The 18,918-nt window shown below is 40.9% G+C and overlaps 1 protein-coding gene across 3 annotated transcripts in view; it reads right to left on the bottom strand.

Moving 5' to 3' along the window:
- Positions 1-15,347: 15,347 nt before the first annotated feature.
- Positions 15,348-18,918, bottom strand: part of elfn1a (extracellular leucine-rich repeat and fibronectin type III domain containing 1a) — a 60,644-nt gene continuing 57,073 nt past the window's right edge. For all 3 annotated transcript variants that reach the window (XM_031861888.1, XM_031861887.1, XM_031861889.1), the window contains one exon: positions 15,348-18,292. In XM_031861888.1, the coding sequence (XP_031717748.1) occupies positions 15,581-17,941 (2,361 nt within the window). In that variant the 5' untranslated portion in view covers positions 17,942-18,292 and the 3' untranslated portion in view covers positions 15,348-15,580. The remainder of the gene's footprint in view (positions 18,293-18,918) is intronic.

Raw genomic sequence — 18,918 nt, 5'->3', positions numbered from 1 at the left:
CAAGGAGGGTTGATGACATTCGACTGTGGTTATTAAAAATGGATTATTATCACCAAGGCAACTGCTTAAGATTTTTAATGGCTTTATGGAAATAATGGGCCCTTGAGGTAAAGTAAACCTGCAGAGGATCACACACTAGCCTCTGAATGAGGTAATTGAGCAGCTTTAGACACTTGGGAAGTGATTCTTAGCCTAGTGTCTAATCTGCTGTTTTTTGCACAAGAATCCAGCGTATTTTGACACAAGTTTTTTCCAGCACAAAGTAAACAGACTTGGCTGAACAAGACGGATTAACCAGTGGGAAATCATGTTCGTACGAGTCTCGAGTCAAAGCAGCTCATTGAAAAATGTGTGAATCTGAGACGGATGATCTGCTGCCCTGCGAGTTCAGCTACTGTGAAGGAGTTTTAATACATACTGTACACAAACCACATCTGAGCTCAGAATGGGCCGAGAGCACAGTGTACAGACGGAGTGGAGGGACCAGAGGATGAAGGGTTCTCTAAACCTCTGTGGACCACGCTGCATCTAAAGAACTGCTACAATAGTCAGAGGCTTTCAGATTGCTTCATTGATTGTTGCTGTAATATGACATAACTATGTGAATTTATTTTGGCATATCTGCTAAGGCTGGGATCACTGTAGCATGTTTTACACCAGACCTGAACAACACTGTTCTAACAAGTCTAAAGAAACTTTGAGGTTCCAATAATGGCCCCTAGAGGCAGGAATGTTACCCGCGATAAAAGTGGCTAGTAGCTTGTTTTGTTCAAACAAAGGTATAAAACCCAAATATATATTCAATTAAATGTGATATTAAAAAGAAAACACTCACATTTTAAAGGCCTGAACCAGCATTTTTACTTAATAATGACAAAAGAAGAATCAATCATCTGAATCTTTTAGGATTACCTTTCTGTCAACTTCGATGAATTGCTTAATCATTTCAGCACTACACTAATGCTTAATTGCATTTCAGCACTAAAGTGCTCAGGAAACTTAATGGGAATGTGCCCATTCGATTATGAGTAGTATTGACCCTATGGGTGGTGCTGAAGTGAAAGCTTATTGGTTATCGAAATTGTAGCTTGTACATTTTATAGCAAGTGAAGGTTTTGGACGGTGGCGGAGGAAGAAAGGTCATTGGTCATTCAGGGCCAATATGGATTATACAGAACAAACTGGACCAGACTGGATAAACACATATACAGGACCTGAAAGGGTCCAATGAAAAACACTCCTTTTTTTATAACCGTAGTCTTCTGTTGAGTCACCGTTTTGCCTTCAGCTTCTGATTACTGAGTGTAGTTGGGGAAGTACAGAGGGACACGGGGGACAGCAGAGAGCAGGTGGATCTAATTGTCATAATCACATCCTGTGCTATCCTGGCATCGATGACATTGAATCGTTTTAGTGTTTGGATTGAGTAAGATTATTTTTACTTTCTCATTTACGTGACACAACTGCTGAAAGGAGCAATGTTTGTCATTAACTGAACCTGTACCAAACTTTTTACAACCAACTTTTTCATGATGGCTCTGTTGCATTCAGGTGCAGGTCTCATTCTTCTCTGGCCTTGAGCCAGCATGCACAATACCAGGAAATTGGAACTAGAGCACCTAAATGGAATTGAGCCATAATTAATGTCATTAGTTACTGTCTAGAAGGTATATTTGGTTTCTCTGGCTGTATTGTAGCTGGAATTGCAATATGAGTAGAAATTGTACGGTGGCCCTGAGGTGAAAAACACAACAGTATTACAGAAAACAACATTACAGAAAACACAATGATATTTCATAAAATCCTTGAGTGTCAAAGTCAATTTCTCCCCGGAAATGCTGATGTACACAAGTACACAGGTTAGTACATTTGGCGAGTTATCAAGAAACCAGATATCTCCACCTGCAGTTGTTGATCTTCCAGACTGACCATTCAACCCAAACAGTGAGCCAGCAGGGTCCTAAAACTGGAGCAGCTAAATGGAATTCAGCCCACGTCAGTGTTATCATTTACACTTACACTGTGAAAATGTCTTCAAATGTCTTCAATGAAAAGAGGCAGTGAAGCAGTAATTGAATCATGTGCTGCATATGTTTACAGAGATTTTAAAGAGTTGCTGACTAATTAGCATCATGCAGTCCCAAGAAATGTTCAGCCAGCAGCCACTACTACCAATATTATATTGTGATTCAACCTCTCCCCAAACAAAACAACTAAACGTGCTACAATTGTTGAGAAATACCACCGCAAATAGCATCACCATTTTTAACATATTTTCAGAAGTTTACAACGTTTTTGTATTCAGTCAGTGCTTCCAGCAATGACCTTGTGTTCATGGTTTGTTTACACAACGTGTACCTTCCTGTCGAGAGGAGGTTTTTTGAGGGAGGATGTTCCTAAACAAAAACACACTTCGAGTTATATAGACACAAAGCTGCAGAAGTTAACTGATCATTCTGTGCTGTTGTCATCTAACTTTGACAACAGCACAGAAGGCTGATATGTAAACTTGATGAATGAATGGACGATTTACTTTCTGGATCCATGAGGCGCTTCTCATCAAAACATTTGAAAGGTTTTCCTTGTTCCTTGTCATTTTTAAACATCATTTCCCCTCTGTGGTGTATAAATCTTATTCCTCAAACCTCTTTGAGGAATCACACTTCAGAATCTTGTCGGCTTGTTATAATCATTTTGAACTAGCACCACCTTTGTCACTCTGTTAGTGTTTGGAACACTTACAGGTTTTGTTCAGCAAGATAATCTTCACATCAATACCACAAATGAAAACCACTTTTATCACTTTTGAAGCGTAATGCAATCTTCAGAAGTAAAAAGCTAACAATATTCTATAAACAAGCGACACCAGGGTCACATGATTTCATGTCACCACCACAAAGGTGAAGGCGGACCAGTGTTCGGCGTGTGGACGTTTTGTAGTCTCGTTTAGACACTTTTTTTGTGTCTAAACGAGACACAAAAAATCTCTTTGTGAGATTTTGGCTCACACCCTGCAGCCGTCCATACCAACTCATTTCAGTCAGGTTCGTGGGGGGCTGGAGTCTATCCCAGAATGCATTGAGTGAGAGTCAGGGTACACTGCTGGAGAAATCGCCAGTCTATCTCAGGGCTAATACATACAGACAGACAAATATTCACACCTATGGGCCATTTAGAGTTTCTTTCACCTGACCTGCTTGTTGATTTCTGGACTGTGTGAGGAAGCCAGAGCACCCGCAGGAACAACATGGAGACACGCTGAGAGCATGCTCACACCGAGACGGACAAAAAAAAACAAATTCTCATAATGTGAAACTTGACTTTTCCCATCAGTCAAAGAAAAAAGGTTGACAAGTTGGACGTCTTTCAATAATTGCAATTCTCCTGCTTTGATTTCACATCAACATCATTTCATTTTTGAACTCTTCTGTCAATGAGAACCATGAACATCATGTACAGAATGTTGGGATCTCTGTAAACGCTTTCAAGAGAAATAATGAATTCATGCACGGCCACCTGCAGGAGCTATTTCTGTAGAATTCCGATTTCTCTGCATGCCAAGGATGTTAAGTGAAGAACAAATGAAGAACAAAGCTTGATTTCAGTCACAATGCATACTAACACACCATTCCCTGGTCTGATGCATCTCATTCTCTATTCAGCAAGAGTGTTGTTGTTAAATAGAATGCAGAGGAGGTTCAGTCCAAATTATCACTTGTTTTTTTCACACTTCTTTCTTCAAAACTAGTTTCTGTTGCAGTGACAGAGCACATTCTTTAGACTTAAAAAGCGAATATACAAAATGTAGTGTGTTAACTGCAGGATCATTTGAGTACTTGCTCATATCATAGGCTATTTGACCTCAGTATGAGTTCCGTTTGCATGTTCTTTCCTCTAAAATGCCCATAGGAATGCATGTGTGCAGAGGCAGGGCCAGAGGGGTGGAAAGGGGTAGCACCAGGCGGCAACCTCCAGTTCTGAAAAGGGAAGCCAATGCTGAAATGTATTAAACCTGCATTCTTTCTAATGGCCAGCAGACTCCTCTAGTTACAAAAATTAGTCTATCAAGTCTATGAGAAAATTACTCTACTTCTACACTTGATTTAATACCTTAATAAACATTGTAAACATGAGTTTATGTTCTCAATCGCTAGTTTCAAGTCTTCTTCAATACAGCATGATGTTCATTGAGTAAATTGTGGTCCCATTCAGAGCAAAATAGATCATAAAACAGGGTATGCTTTAGGGCGGGGCTACTATGTGATTGACAGGTCGCTAACGCTACCAGACCCGTATACGGCGTCTACACATCACTCCTCCACAGTCCAAATATGGTCACTTCCGCTCACGCGTTGCAAAAAGACAAGACGGTGACAAGACGGCTTTGAATTTGAGTCTAATTTTCCAAATGTGCCCCCCCTTTCTTCTGTTTTGGATTATCTGGCCTTCTGATGGACTGGAAACTTGACCGGTGTTTTTTGAGGCCCTCAGCCCAATGCATGCTGGGAAAGACCCCATTTGACCTGATCAGATTTGATACAAGTAGTACGTCTCTCTCATTTTGACTCTGTACAGATGTTCCATTCATGTTCATCAGCGTCTTCACTTCCTAATGTCTCCGTTCTCGTTGCTATCGCACTCTGATGAATGCTGGGATTCATACACTAAGAGAGAAAGAAGGATAAACAGGGGTATTTAGTGTTTGTGCAGAATATGTGGCAGCCTGCAGAGTGAGAGAGAGCTCCTGCTAATGAAAATCATGGCGCTTCCTTCCTTTTCTGTGTGGTTAAACAGTCAATAGAATTGGGATAATAGAGAATTGTTTTTCACTAAAGAGAGAAAAATAATGCACCAAAGCGTCACGTATTCAGAGAATTCTTGAAACGCTTTCAGCGTGTGATGGGAAAATGCCACTTCTTAATGGATTGCAATCGAAGCTATTTAAAATCATGAAGCCTCTGACTAATTGCATTCTCCTCTGCACCACAAAGTCATTTCACATGTCAAAGGCTGCACATTTTAGAGTTGATCATTCTAAAAAAAACAACATTCATTACTCATAGATAAAGGTTGACATGTAAATACTACCAACTAAAACATTCTGTAATGGACGGGTAGTGTTTACGATACTGAAAATCACTTTAGATTGTGAATATTGTTATTATCATTATTTTTTTTTTACAAAAACATCATGCTGTTAGACGTGAGTTTATATTGGCTATAAGTGCCTTTCATTGACAATGAGTGACTCATTTCATTTTTTAGACATCTTCTGAAAGGGTGTCCCTATCAGGGCAATCAGTGAAAGCTTCCAGAGGCTGTGTGATTGCTGGACAGATTAGAGGACTGTAGTATGCATCAGAGCGTCATCCAGGAAATAACAAGTGCCTCAGCAATCAGAAACTCGTTCCCTGAGAGCGGGAAAAAAAAAAGAAAAGCCAGTGTGATTGCCACGTTTTGAGATTAAAAGACATCAAGCAGAGGACATAGCTATGGTGAATTCCCAGCTGAGACAGAAGCACCAACAAGGTGTGACAGAAAGAAATCTCATTGTGTGACATCATTCCTCCGATTCTTGTCGTGACACATTCACAGCACAGGACAGCAGCAGGACATCGTTTCACTCAACACAGCGAGTTACTTCTCAGCACACACGGCCCTCACACAAAATGATTCAGTCCCTCAGATTCAGTGAAATCTGAAATGTTCCCCTTTTGGGTTACATTGAAATCTTTGATGCATTTTTCATGAATGTGCTCTGCAGTATATGACAGTACAACTCTCGGCACACGAGCCTTCCATCTGAGAAAGACGGGCTGTGTATGCTTCTCAGATGATAAGCATTACCACATTTTCTTTTATACTGGAGAGCGTTCATTTATTATCTCCGCCAGGAGGATCATGGCATCGGTTGCTTGTGTGAGTGAGTAAGTGAGTGTGTGTGTGTGTATGTCTCTGTGTCTGTCCATGGCAAATCTCGCACCCTGCTGCAGCAAACCGCATAATATTTTGGATGCTCATTTTATGGCTGCATCCTCAAGAACCACTCATGGTTTCAGTGATTCACACTTTCTCAAAATACCTTTTATTACCTGTTTTATACTGCTGTTGACTGCGTGCTGACTCCTCACTCGCTACTCTCAACCGTCCCCCGGCTGGTAGAGGCCCCTAGTGATAACTCAGCTGAGTGCATCGCCGCCTCTCAGCCTCTGCGCTGCAGCCAGAGACAATGTGGGGCCAAACTGTGTGTTCAGTAGACTTGAAGCCTAAATAAACACTTTAGGTCACGGTTACAGAGTCGCTGCAGACATCTGTATAGATAACAGAGTATCTGTTGTTTGTGGGACGTGAAAGTGAAAAGCACATCTGATACACTTGCGGTCTATGGGGGGGGGGGTTATATTCATTCAATTAAACATTATAGCAGCGGCCATTGCAGACAGACCTGGTGGAGATCCGCCCCCTACTGACAGCACCTTTCTAGTTGTTTATTCATTCATTCAGGCCTTTTTCTAAGCAGTGATTCTGACTTTTTTTTGCAGAAACAGCACAGGCGTTACTGATTACATTAAAGAAAGATGGCTCTGCTCTATTCAAGTGTCTCAGTAAGCCATGACGGTGTGACAGTCAGCGAAAATACCAGGACCCCGAAGCTAACTTGCTTTTTTTACACCTGTGCTTTTGTCACATGTTACATCATTCACTCAATATTTATACAAAGACCAATACAAACACAATACTTAAAACCTGCTTGTTTGTTGACTTTTTTGAGTTTTAAGTCAGATTTTTCTCACCAGTTTTAATAAAATGATCAACATGCTCCGTTAATGTGGTGAAAGGAAATGAACTGACCCGGCCTTTTGTAAGTGTGTTCAAGGGAGTCCTCATCTCTGAATTGAGTGGTAAGCAAATTCATAAAGCTACAGGGAGGAAATAATTAAAGCCTAAAAGCATTTTATCTTCCACCAGAATGGGACCATTGATTTTCTTTCTTTTTCTTTTTGCTCAGCCTCCTCTCATTTGTACTCTGCTATGATCAGAGGAGTCTTTGTTTGGCAGGAAAAAAAGAACAGGACCAAAGATGAGGGGAAGAGACAGGCAGGCTCATTATCGCCAGAAGCAAAAGTTCTGGGAATAAAAGTCATGTGACCCGTGTGGGCACACGTCTCATATATCCCAGTGTGTGAAGACTCTTTGATTTCTTTGACTTTCATATCGTAATGAGCCGTTGGGTCTCTCCTGCTCCAACATGTAATGTGCGCAGCGGTTCCTCCTCTCCTTCCTGCCGGTGTACTGTTGACTGCTGGTCCCTGTGACCTGCCTCTGCACGGCGCTCATTTGAAGGATCATTCACTTGTTCTGCTTGGCGATCACTCGAGCTCTCGTCTCTGCTGTGCCGCGTATTAATGAGTGGGTCCTGGGTCTTTGTGGCTCGTCGGAATAATCCGTCAGCATAAATCTGCCCTAACAAGACTGAGGAGTTACAGCCCATCAACGTGAAGGTGCTCACCGATCACAGGCTTCGACACCTCTTGGTAAAAACATAAAAGATTCATTCATAATGCTCTTTCTTGGGGGATACACCACAACAGTATCCCCCCGCAGCACATCACACATTTAGCTACATATAGAAATGCTACTGCTATATGACATCACTATATTAATAATCAATGAATTAACCATATTCAATATGAAATGTGACTCATAACTCTTATTCAAATATATTTTCAGAATTCATGTGCAAGGCATGTTTTGGTCACTGTCCATGATGGACTTGTTGTTATCTTATTTGATCACCCTTCAAAGCAGCTTTCTATGAGTTCGATCTGTTAATTACATCAGCTATTTGAGCTTTGATCTGCGTGCAGATCCCATTTTTCCGCCCACTGTAGGTCCTCTGTTCTTCACAGCTCATCACCCGTATCTAATGCGACAAGAGCAGAGAAACTTCTGGTGTTTCCTCTCCTCAATTACTTTAAAATCAGAGCTTTAGTCATGCTGTGCTGGCAGCTAATTAATGCACTGCATGTGCCATGTCCAGGGATAGAGGGTCTCAGTCGCCAAACTTTACGGAGAAGATGATGGGCAGGTGTGTTTGTGTGCAAAAAGCAATCTTTCTTACAGGGAAGGTTTTTTATTTTATTTTTTTATGTCATGAAACGAAAGTCGCTTGTATTCCACCTCGATTATGGACATGGTCTTTTCACAATGCCACTCTTCCAGGGAAGAAAACCAGCATAAAACATTGTGTTGGAGGATTAGGTTGATCTTTTTTTTCATTATTATCTTGCTGTTATGCAGTGTCCCCTCAAAATATTTGTTAGTTCAGGATCAACATAAAGCCTTTGGGTAAAGTCCCAGTTCTGTGATCACACTGCTTTCTCAACTGTGACATGTTGGAGCGCCATGTCTGAATCACTCACCAGTTCTGGCATTCATTATTCCCTTCATAATAAACACTCAGGAGGCTATTTGATAGAGAGCATTTACCAATCTTCTTCAGCTGTAATGCTCAACACAATTCTTCATTAGCGTTGGTGATGGTCAGATCTGTTGATACTTCATAACTGTTGTTTTCAAACAGATAGCGGTGCCAAACAACCAGACACCAAGCGTCGAGCGTAAAGGCTTTAGGACTACAAGTCTGGTATTGTTTTTAAAAAAAAATTATGGATTTGGATGGATTTCAAGTTCAAAGACTGACCCTGCTCTAAAGCAGACTATATACTATACTTACTGCTAATTAGCAAATGTTAGCATGTTCACACGTTAAACTAATGTTAATGTTAGCATTAGCTCAATTCATCACTGTGCTCCACTGTTAAGTAAATTTAGAAGCAGTAAATTGAGATTTCGGAATCTAAAATGACAATTTTTGCATCTATAAAATGTGACTCATTGCATTGTGGGATCGTTAAGAGAAAGTGGCACATGCCATCGACAGTTCTTTTTTAGTTGTTTTGTTGTTTTTTGAGGTAACTATATAGTGACACTTTTACGTCTGTTGGCACTGTTGCCATTTTTTGCCGTACTCCATGTTGAGAGCCGTGTGGAGGCAATGGCCCCCCAGGCCTTAAACTCAGGAACTTAACTGACGTCACCTGATAAAATTGAGTGTCAGAGGCTGCAGGGGCTTAAAATGCCAAAACTAGGAATGGGACAGCAGTTTGCGGCAACATATCACGTTATCTTGATGATACCTTTATGAACATGTTATATACAATTGTGGGTTTTTAGTTTATGCTTTTCACTGATTTCAAATTTTTCAAGGCCTGTCCAGATGAGCGGTATCAATTTTTTGTCAAAATGGCTTCAGTAAGCAAATAAATGGTTGATGAATAAACCAGGTGTGTCATAGTCTCTGCTTACATTCCTCTGATTTAATGAACTATCTGAAATCATTAATGTTTCTGTGTAAATTGAATATGCCAGACTGAACACCCATGTGCCATCCTCTTTTTTTTTTTTTTTAAACCTCTGTGCTTCTCCTGGTATCAATGCTATGAATTGTGGGTAATGTTTTCAGGCAAGTCCGCAGAAGTACAGACTTATGGATAGTGTGCAATAAAGGGCTCAAAATACTGGAAAGTACCTCAAAGTTTGTGAGTCCGTTAGTGTGAACATTGGGATTGGGCCTCATTCATAGATATGCTCTGAATTCAGAATTTTGCCCTTTCATAAATAATTGAATTTTAATTATGAACTGGAACAATCAACATTGAAAATTCTAATTTGTGTGCAGCTGTACAACTTCCCACTCCTAGAGGTCGATCCAGCTCTGCTCTTGCCGTACAAAGATCGAGCGAGGAGTTACGAGTTGAGTCTGTGTGTAATTTGTGCCTTAATGCTAACCTCTGTTGCTCAGTGATGTGAACACCAACAACAAATCAAAGTCCACGCCTTCCTCAGCCTCTCCCCTTCATTTCCCTCGAGGGAAGCAAGCAAACAAGCAAATTGGAATAGAAAGGCAGCAAAAGCAGCGCTGTAAACAAGCTATCGATGGCCGAGGTGAGTCAAGCAAAGTAAAGTCAAGCAATATGGTTATTGCTTTGTTGTTCAATTTCATTGCATTTTTTAGAAAGGAAAGACTCCTTTTAGCTTCAGGTAATGAACTGTTGTTGTTTATCAGGAGAATTAGAATTGCTGTGGTTTGATGAGGACAGAAGTGAACTAAGTGAGACAGTTGTAAAATACATTGAAAAACACAGCATTGACCTGCTGCCGTAATTTTGAAGGCAGTCTGGACATGAACCTCGGCTTGTTTACTTGCCTCTATAATGAAGAAGCCCTGCAGGTATATATTTACTACTCATATTAAGCTCCAAGAAAGCAAAAATAGGACCAGGAAGCACACAGAATCTTTAATATTGGAATTTTCACTCTCTGAATGGGCCTAGACTTTTGCTTTTAGTCAAAGGTGGGAGTAAGGACATTAAAAAAAAAGCTTTCAAAAGAAGCCTTTTACCTTCTGTCATAGTTGTAATTGTGGATTCATGACAACGGCAGAGCTCCTGCAACATGCAGCTACATTTTGTCATGGTCTATTGAGGCTGTGAGAGGAGAAGTAATGTATGTACGCTCCCGTTCTCCCTGTATGATGGCTGTTAAATGGCCAGGAAAGACACTTTGATATTGACATCGACACCTTACATTTACTGTTCATGTTTTCAGTACATGTGAAAGATTGTATCGCTGGAAATGTCACCACCAAACTGCAGCATGTTGTCTGTTATCTAGTCGAACAAGAAAAATACACACCTAAACAACATGGGCTCAGAAAACCGTTTTTTAAAGAGTTTAATCCACTTGTTCAGTACTTGATGTCATTAGTACCCTAATCACAGTAAAACATGTCTGCTGGTTGAAGAGTGTATCAAAATGTAACTGGCAGGCGTAGCATACATGAAAGAGGATGATGTGATTTCTGGGGAGATCTGCAGCTTACCTGATGATGTATTACTGTATTGTATTAAAACTAATCTTTGAGTCAAATGAGGGGGTGAAAAGAATCCACCCGGAAAGTCACACTTGCGATGTGTGCAGCAGGAAATGGGGTTTAATTACTCAAGAACAAGTCAAGGTTCATACTTAAGTCAAAGGTTGAATCCATAGTGTAGATTTGATTTAGATTATTGAGCACCTTGCTGCATAAATTTGTGCATTAATGAAGAAAAATGGCAGTGCAGGTCTGAACAGGTTTTGCTGTGTCAAGGGGCGGGTTTCTCCTAAACTAATGGAGGTTTTTGACTAATTATACTTGAATAAAAAGTATTACAATATTATAATGCTTACTGTCAGGAACGTTTAGCTGGTTGTGAAACAGTTTGAATTTAATACGGATGCCTCTATATGACCTGATTATAAATAAACCAGCGGAAGGATTGCCTATTTCTGTATAGTTTGTCACTGGAGCCGCTGGGCCCAGTTCCGGCAAGATCCAATGAAATCATTCAAGTTTACCAGAAACTCCTTCACCTCAGACTCCATTGGGGACACCAGCAGCAACCAGCCTGCTGCGGACAGACCCAGATCCGGCTTCACCTGCAGTCGGAAGCTGTGGCGGCCGCGTTCTGGCAGCAGCAGCTCATCCTTCGGCCAGTAGCAGAGCGTCACCTCGCTGCTCCGTTGGTCCCCATTGGGAGCCAACATCGACACATACGTATGCGGCTCAAGACTCAGGCTGTATTCTTTTGCCCAACGGAGGCACAGGGTAACCAGAACCAGGACTGCGGCGGGTAGCCTGTCAGACCCTGCTGCAGTAAAATTTAAAGTTTTTCAAAAGGACTCTGGTGCTCAGGAACACTACCGCTTTTGTCCACAGGGGCCGCCCAAATCACCATAAAATTTAAATTCCTCATAATAGCTTTAAGTATAGCCTCATGCCATCTTATTCTTTATGTCAACTGGATCTTACAGTCTCGTGTAGGGCTGCCCTCTCTTAGTCAATTAGTCGACTAATCTGTTGACTAATCTCTGGTAAACACTAGATTTAAAGTGGTGCTACTGTGTGATTTCTTGTTGGGGAAACTTGGTTATACAAATTGGTTGATTAAATCAACTAATCGGTAAGTCGTCAAAATAGTTTAAGCCCTTGTGTCATGTTCTGGTTGTGCTTTGGCTCAGTCATGGTTTCAATGTCAACTGGAACCATCTCAAAAGAATAAAATCTGTTTTTCAGCACCTACATTTATATATGTGTGTGTGTGTGTGTGTGTGTGTGTTTTACAAGCATGCACACATTTCCTTTAGCTGTGGTATCAGATGTTTAATGGCTGTACCTTTTGTCATCTGTAATTGTCCCTGTCATCACTCATTTTAAATGGCAATATAGCTGATCACACAGCACAGCTGTTGTCATTAGCCTGATTTTTGTTTGTTTCCTGTGACGCTGCCCCAGTGGAGCAGCTTGGTAATGATTATTGGTCAACATTGTGTTTATTTATCAAATTTCATATCTGTCCATTACCTGACAACAGAAACAGAAAATCTGTAAATTTAGACATCTAAACACTATATTTGTGATCACAGAGCTTTGTCCCTACCTTTTCTCTTTCATGCATTTTTATTTTCCCTCTCTACCTTTATCTCACGACTGCAAACATGAATAATTATTTCTGCTGTATGTGTTAAGAGCAAGTTGATAACAAATGCAATGCACCATTAACTATCAGATAAACTTGCAATACATTTGTGCTTTTATATACATTCCAGAGGTCAATATGTACCCAACAGAAGGCATGCGGTGCAGAAATGCCAGACGAGGTTTGAGGTCATTTGGAAACACTGTCTCTCTCATGTAGTTCATCCCACACAGAGCACTGACAAGTGGATTTTTTTAAATTGTAAAAAGTCTTTCTTAGTATGTATCTTCGTCACAGTTCTTAAAAAACACACTTATCTAAGATTATGGAAAAACTACTATTGTAATTTTTTCCCCCCTAAACTCTCAAAAAAACGGCAGTAGGGCTAAAAATAGTCCCGGCTCATGTATAGCAGAGTGGAGAAAAAAAAGCGTTGAGCGTCGCTCATGTCGCGGAGCAGGTGGTCATTTCCATACCGGTCAGAATGGCAGCACATCGTCTCCTGGCAGCCACGGCGGATCTGGACCCAGTGGTTAGCAGCCTTGAAGTGATTCTGGCCTGAAGTCATAATAACGATGCTGGCGTATATTGTATGTGCACCCTTAACTTTATTTCACAGTACTTTGTCTGAAAGCAGATAACATAGTATTAAGAAATAAAATAAAAAAAACACATTTTTGTGCTCTTGTTTGTTTTGATGCACTTGAACAACAACTGTCGATCTTTCTAAAGGTTTTATCAACACTCTTATTAGACACAGAAGTGCTACAATATGCAGTATAAAAAACATGTCGCTAAATAGCCAAATGAACTAGAAACCTGACAGCTCTCAGAGGATACTGAAATGCTTTTATAAAAATAACAACGAATGGAAACTCGTCAACAATATCAACATTGAAATGAAACAAAAAGAAATTTACACTTATACACATATCCCAAAATCTTAAGGCGGTTGAAATATTAAGTTAGACAACCAAGTTAACACTTTAGAAGGTGCTTACATAACACATTCACATCAGGCTCATGAATGCTTCATTTCACATCAATGAGTAAAAGCAGCGTCATGACGCACTTCCATGAAATGGACGCATCATTGTGACAGAGAAAATACAAAAGGGCTAACTCATGCCCGCAGTTATACTTACATACTCAGTGACTAAAGGGAGAATAAAGAGTTGATAAGAAAATATGTCACCGGATAAATGAAGTCCCTCAAGTCAACTATGCTATCGCCTCAATACACAGCACATAGAGTTTGTCTGTCCTGCTTTTCATTCATGGCTGTTGAAGTGTTTAATATTCACGCAAAGGGCTGATGTTCACTGTTTAACCTCAAACAGCTGTTCTCTACTTTTTAATAAACCCCCGTCCTGCATTGACAATACATTTAGAGTTACTTCATTACAATTCTTCAGATGAGTGGGAGAGTTGAAATACAAATGTGTTTATCATCCATGAATATGAATAGTGAGTCATCATGAGCCTGTTTTGGAATAAGTTACATAAACACCTTAAAAAGATAAAGCATCAATATTTACTGAAATAAAATGTCATGATATACAAATTCACGGCCAGTAAGTCAGAGGATTCAGTTTCACAATCTCAAATTTTACTCTAGCACGTTGATATTCGTCTGGTACGTAGCTTTCATAATATACAAAAAGATTTAACAGCCTAGCAGTTTAAGAATACAACGAAACCTCTCAGCAAGCAACAAGGCCCATCCGGAGAACAAACTACTTTCCTGCATTAATTGGATCAGACATTATGGAATTTAATACATGGGAAGAAATATTGAAGCAAAGGAAAAAACACAGTTGGTAATAGCATGAAATTAATATTTTTTTTACATAAAAGCTGCCATAGACAGATCAGAATATGTATCTGTTACATTCATCCATCGGGCTCTCCTGCAGGGAAGAGCAGCGGCCTCTACCTAAACAACAGGTGACAAAGAATAGCTGCCTCCCCTTTAAAATGTTAGAGATTAATATAGGCTTTCAATACCATATCCTGTATGTGGATATTATTGTTTCCCAATGTCTTCAGTAACTGATACAATAAAAAAGGAGAGACACATGGACCTACGGCTGTATGTTCTTACGATTCCCATATTGTAAACATTTCAGCTTTTTCTACTTTGGTACTAAAGATACAAATGATGGTTCAAGAAACTGATGATTGAGACTTTCATTACAGCATGGAGTATACCGCATCTTGTCTGCATGAAGTCTATCAGAATCCATGCAGTGAACACTGCGTTGTGTGATAAAGGGGACATTAAAACGGAATCCGTCTGGATCTTTTAAATGCATGTAAAAGCTTTAAAAAAAGAAAAGAATAAAAAAACAGGCGGTGATGGTTAAAATGACAAAAGGTTTAAAGTGTCTGTTCTTCAGCAACAAGTTCTTCTAAATGAACAGCGCTCCGTTTGATAAACCTGATTCATCCACTAATACTTATCCAGTTACACAGCAAACATTGCAAATATAGATACCCATATCTGTACATAGTTTTTGTTGAATTAAATATATAGGGAGGGAAGAAAAAAAAAGTTCTTTTTGAATGAAGGGTCCAAATAATTCCTCAAAAACTGTTGAGGTTTCAGTCAACATATCTTCATATAGTAGTTTCATATTACACAACAGCAAATCCACTGTCACAGGACTTGGCCATGCAATACCCAAAAACCTATAATCCATTGTAACATATATATATATATATATATATATATATATATATATATATATATATATATATATTATTAATTTGCAAGATATTTTCTCTTCAATCGATAAAAGTTTTCCAGATGAATGCTTTACATAATATGACAAATTTAAAGACTCTTTAACCCATTTTCCTCACACTCAAAAGAGAATGTGATACACATGAGCGAGTAGTTGATTATAATATGGAAGTATCCATTGATTCAATTGTCAAGATGAGGTTCTTGTGTCATCTCTGCAATGTGTGGTCCATTTTAAAAACACCTAAAGAGGTTATGATTTCTGTTGGGATGATACACCTTTCCAGTAGTCTAAAATATCATGCAGGTCCTCATCCTTTGCAAACTGGACTTTCTTACGCAGAGCATGGCCCGCAGCCATGTACTCCTCATCTTTGTGCCGTTTCCGGTGCAGTTTGAATCGCTCCCAGATGCTGTGTGAGGGTTTGCAGTAGTATTCAGGACTGGAGGAGTAGCTTAGATTGTGATAATGCGATGACAGCTGGGAATAAGCTAAGTCTCTGGAGCGGGAGTGAGTGAGAGGCTCCAACAGGGATTTGCGGCCATCGGGTCTTTCAAGCTCCTCTATGTGAGCGTCGGGATACGAGTGCCGGTGGTCGTTGTACTGACGGATCTTCTCTGCCTCGGCCCTTAGGATGGTGGCAGCGGGCGTTACAGTGAGGAGGGTCTCTCCTTTTGGGGAGCTTTTCTCTATGTACTTTGATTCAGAGCGATAAGGCCTGGGGCTTCGCATGGGCCCTCCTGTGGCAGTGCTGGGCCTCTTTGGTGAGACGTCAGAGGTCCGATGCCTCTGCAGAGAGTGGTGATAGCTGTCCGTATACACTGGGGACAGAAGGACAGATTTACTCTGTGGGTGTTCCGATATTAGTACGAGCTGGGGCTCTGCAGTGGACACTGCACCAGATTTCCCTTGAAAAGAGGTGGATTCTGACTTAAGAGCGTCTATACAGTTGTTAATTATCTGATTGACTTTATCCACCTCCTTTGCAATGGTGGAAATCTCTGCCACCGACCCCTGGCTATTCCCAGCCATTCCCATGTCACACTCCCTGCGTTCATGGTGGTCCACGCTCCGCACCTCCATGTAATTTCCTTTCATCATTTTAGGAGTGTCACTTACCTCTTGAAATTTGTACTGCTCCATTTCAGCCGCAGATGGCAAGTATGGCATACGTGCCATGCTCTCCCCGGCCAACAACTGCTTCTGCGACATTCGAGAAATAGTTGCTCCCTCCAGCTCTTGTCCGTATTTGAGTTTGATATTTTTCTTCAGGCTACCTGCTTTTTTGTGCTTTTCATCTTGCTGACGCTTTCTACGCAGGCAATAGTAGACCACACCCAGGAAAATGACCATGCTGAAGAGGCAGCCCAAAATCGTCATAATGTAGTGAGTAGCAGTTGCATTGTTTACATCTCTAACCTTTCCATTCAAAGTGCCAGTGGTGATTGTCAGACAAGTGTGGTTGTGTCTAAGAGAGTTACGTATGGAAGCGACACAGTACGTGTAGTTAGTGTGGGGTTTAAGGTTATTTAGTTCAATGTCCTCTTTATTAGCTTTCAGGTTTTGAATATCGGTAAAAAAGCTGTTGTTGTACAGAACCAGGATGTACATCTTCTTGAAGGGGTGAGGAATCTGAACCATGATGGTCGCACCTGTATTCGTGACTTGCTTCAGTTTCATCAGAGGGTTTACTTCCACGTCGTTGTAGGTACTGATGGTGATGTCTTCTGGTTCTGTGCCTGAGGGACAATCTTCCATCCCACAGACTGTCAAGTCCGGTGGGGGTGTCACGGGCTCAGTGGGCACAGAAATAAATGGTGTCACATAATCATCCGTACACACAGTGGTGAGCATGTGAAGCGCATTTCGAAATGTTGGATTGTTCGGATTCTGGCTCAGTAAACTATAACCAGAGACGCCAGGTGGGGAGTCGCAGACCATCCGCTCATTTGTCCTGTTTGGGAAAACTGAGAGCCATTTGACGAAACCGAGTAGTTCACATGAGCAGTTGAAGGGGTTGGTGTACAGCTCGCAGGTGGTCAGTTTAGTCAAACTGGTAAACGTGGACCCGTCTAACTGCTGGATTCTGTTCATGGAGAGGTCAATGTTCTCTATGTTGGGGCATTCCCAAAAGGCATTGGGTGTCACAGTCTCAATCAGGTTTGCCTGGAGGTAGAGGTACTGCAGCTTTCCTAAGCCCCTGAGGATCCCCTCTGTCAGGTTCCGCATCTTGTTGAAGCCCATTTGAAGGACTTGTAAGTTGAACTGAGCAGAAAAGGCCCCATCCTCTATGTAGGAGATGTCATTCTTCGTCAGGTTCAGGTAGGTCAAGTTGGCAAAGCGACTAAGGGCAGAATAATGGATGCTTTTGATTTTGTTTTCATTCAGACGAAGGTCCACAATGGTGCTGTTGATATGCTGTGGGATGGCCTCATAAGGTGGTTGGTTTTGGCTACAAATTGCAAGCCATACAAAGCCCTTTTCCCCCTCAATTAACCAGCAGTCTCCACTGACTCTGCCGATATGAGTCAAATACACAATGGCTACAGACCAAAACAAGGCACTCATCACCACGCCTAAGCTGCAGGCCATGGGTGCTTCTCTGAGAGTCATGTGCAGGGCCCAAAAAAATGAGAGGAGGGTGATACCGCTGTGTGTTTCAGTGCAGCTGAGATCTTGTTGGAATTTCAGCCAGATGTTCAACTGTTCTCCGAGCCAGAAACAATCATTTTATTTGTCTCCTCTTCATTGATGGATGGTATTGTCCCCATGTACCAATCAGAAAGATGTGGAGAATCAGCCCTTACACTGAGTTTCTTTCATTGAGGTTTGCCTGCAGTGAAAACCGCCTCAGGTTGGCTTGTGCTTTTCTCCTTAGAGGTTACCGTCATTAAATGGTCTCATCTTATTGTTTCTGCCACTGTCTTCCTATCTGTGTCTCTCTCATGTGCACGGAGGAATAATCTGCAAAAGACAAGAACACATCGTTGACATTAATTACATGTCAGGAAAAAATCAGGATAAGAAATATACCTTTATTGCATTTGTTGCTATTGAAATGTTGCATTGAAAGCCCAGGATTCATGTTTACTGCATGCCCTCCTTGTTGTTGTCCCACCAATTATTTTGTCAACAATTTAAGACGCGGTCGCAGTACCTGTGGCAGACTGCAATTTAAGGAAGCTGTTGGCCAATTACCACTTGACAGGTTGAGGAAAGCAGGGTCCCTGTTTTCACACCATTAACCCCAGGACTGTCAGACGCAACTGAGGCTGGCCAATGTTAAGAAGCTGCATTCATTCAATTACACAACACCACATGAAATGACACTTTGGATCAAAGTATTTAGGATTTTCCTCTGAAAACCCTAAAATCCTTTTGAGCACTGATTCTAGAGGGAAATTGAGCACAAGGTGTGATTCTTGGATCATCCTAAAATGAAATGAGGTTTGCAAAGGGAGACGAGCCATGGTTGTAAAAACGGGAGCAAGAAAAAGAACAATCTCCAAATAATATTTTCTTCTCCGCTATACACTTCTTGTTAATCTTGCTTCTCAAATACAAAATACAGCATTTGTCATTCAAGTAGA

The sequence above is a fragment of the Anarrhichthys ocellatus genome, unplaced genomic scaffold (assembly GCF_004355925.1).
Source record: "Anarrhichthys ocellatus isolate YVR2014 unplaced genomic scaffold, GSC_Weel_1.0 scaffold26, whole genome shotgun sequence".
Taxonomy (NCBI): Eukaryota; Metazoa; Chordata; class Actinopteri; order Perciformes; family Anarhichadidae; genus Anarrhichthys; species Anarrhichthys ocellatus.
Note: the sequence above shows the minus strand (reverse complement) of the source record. Positions and strands in the feature narration are given on the sequence as shown.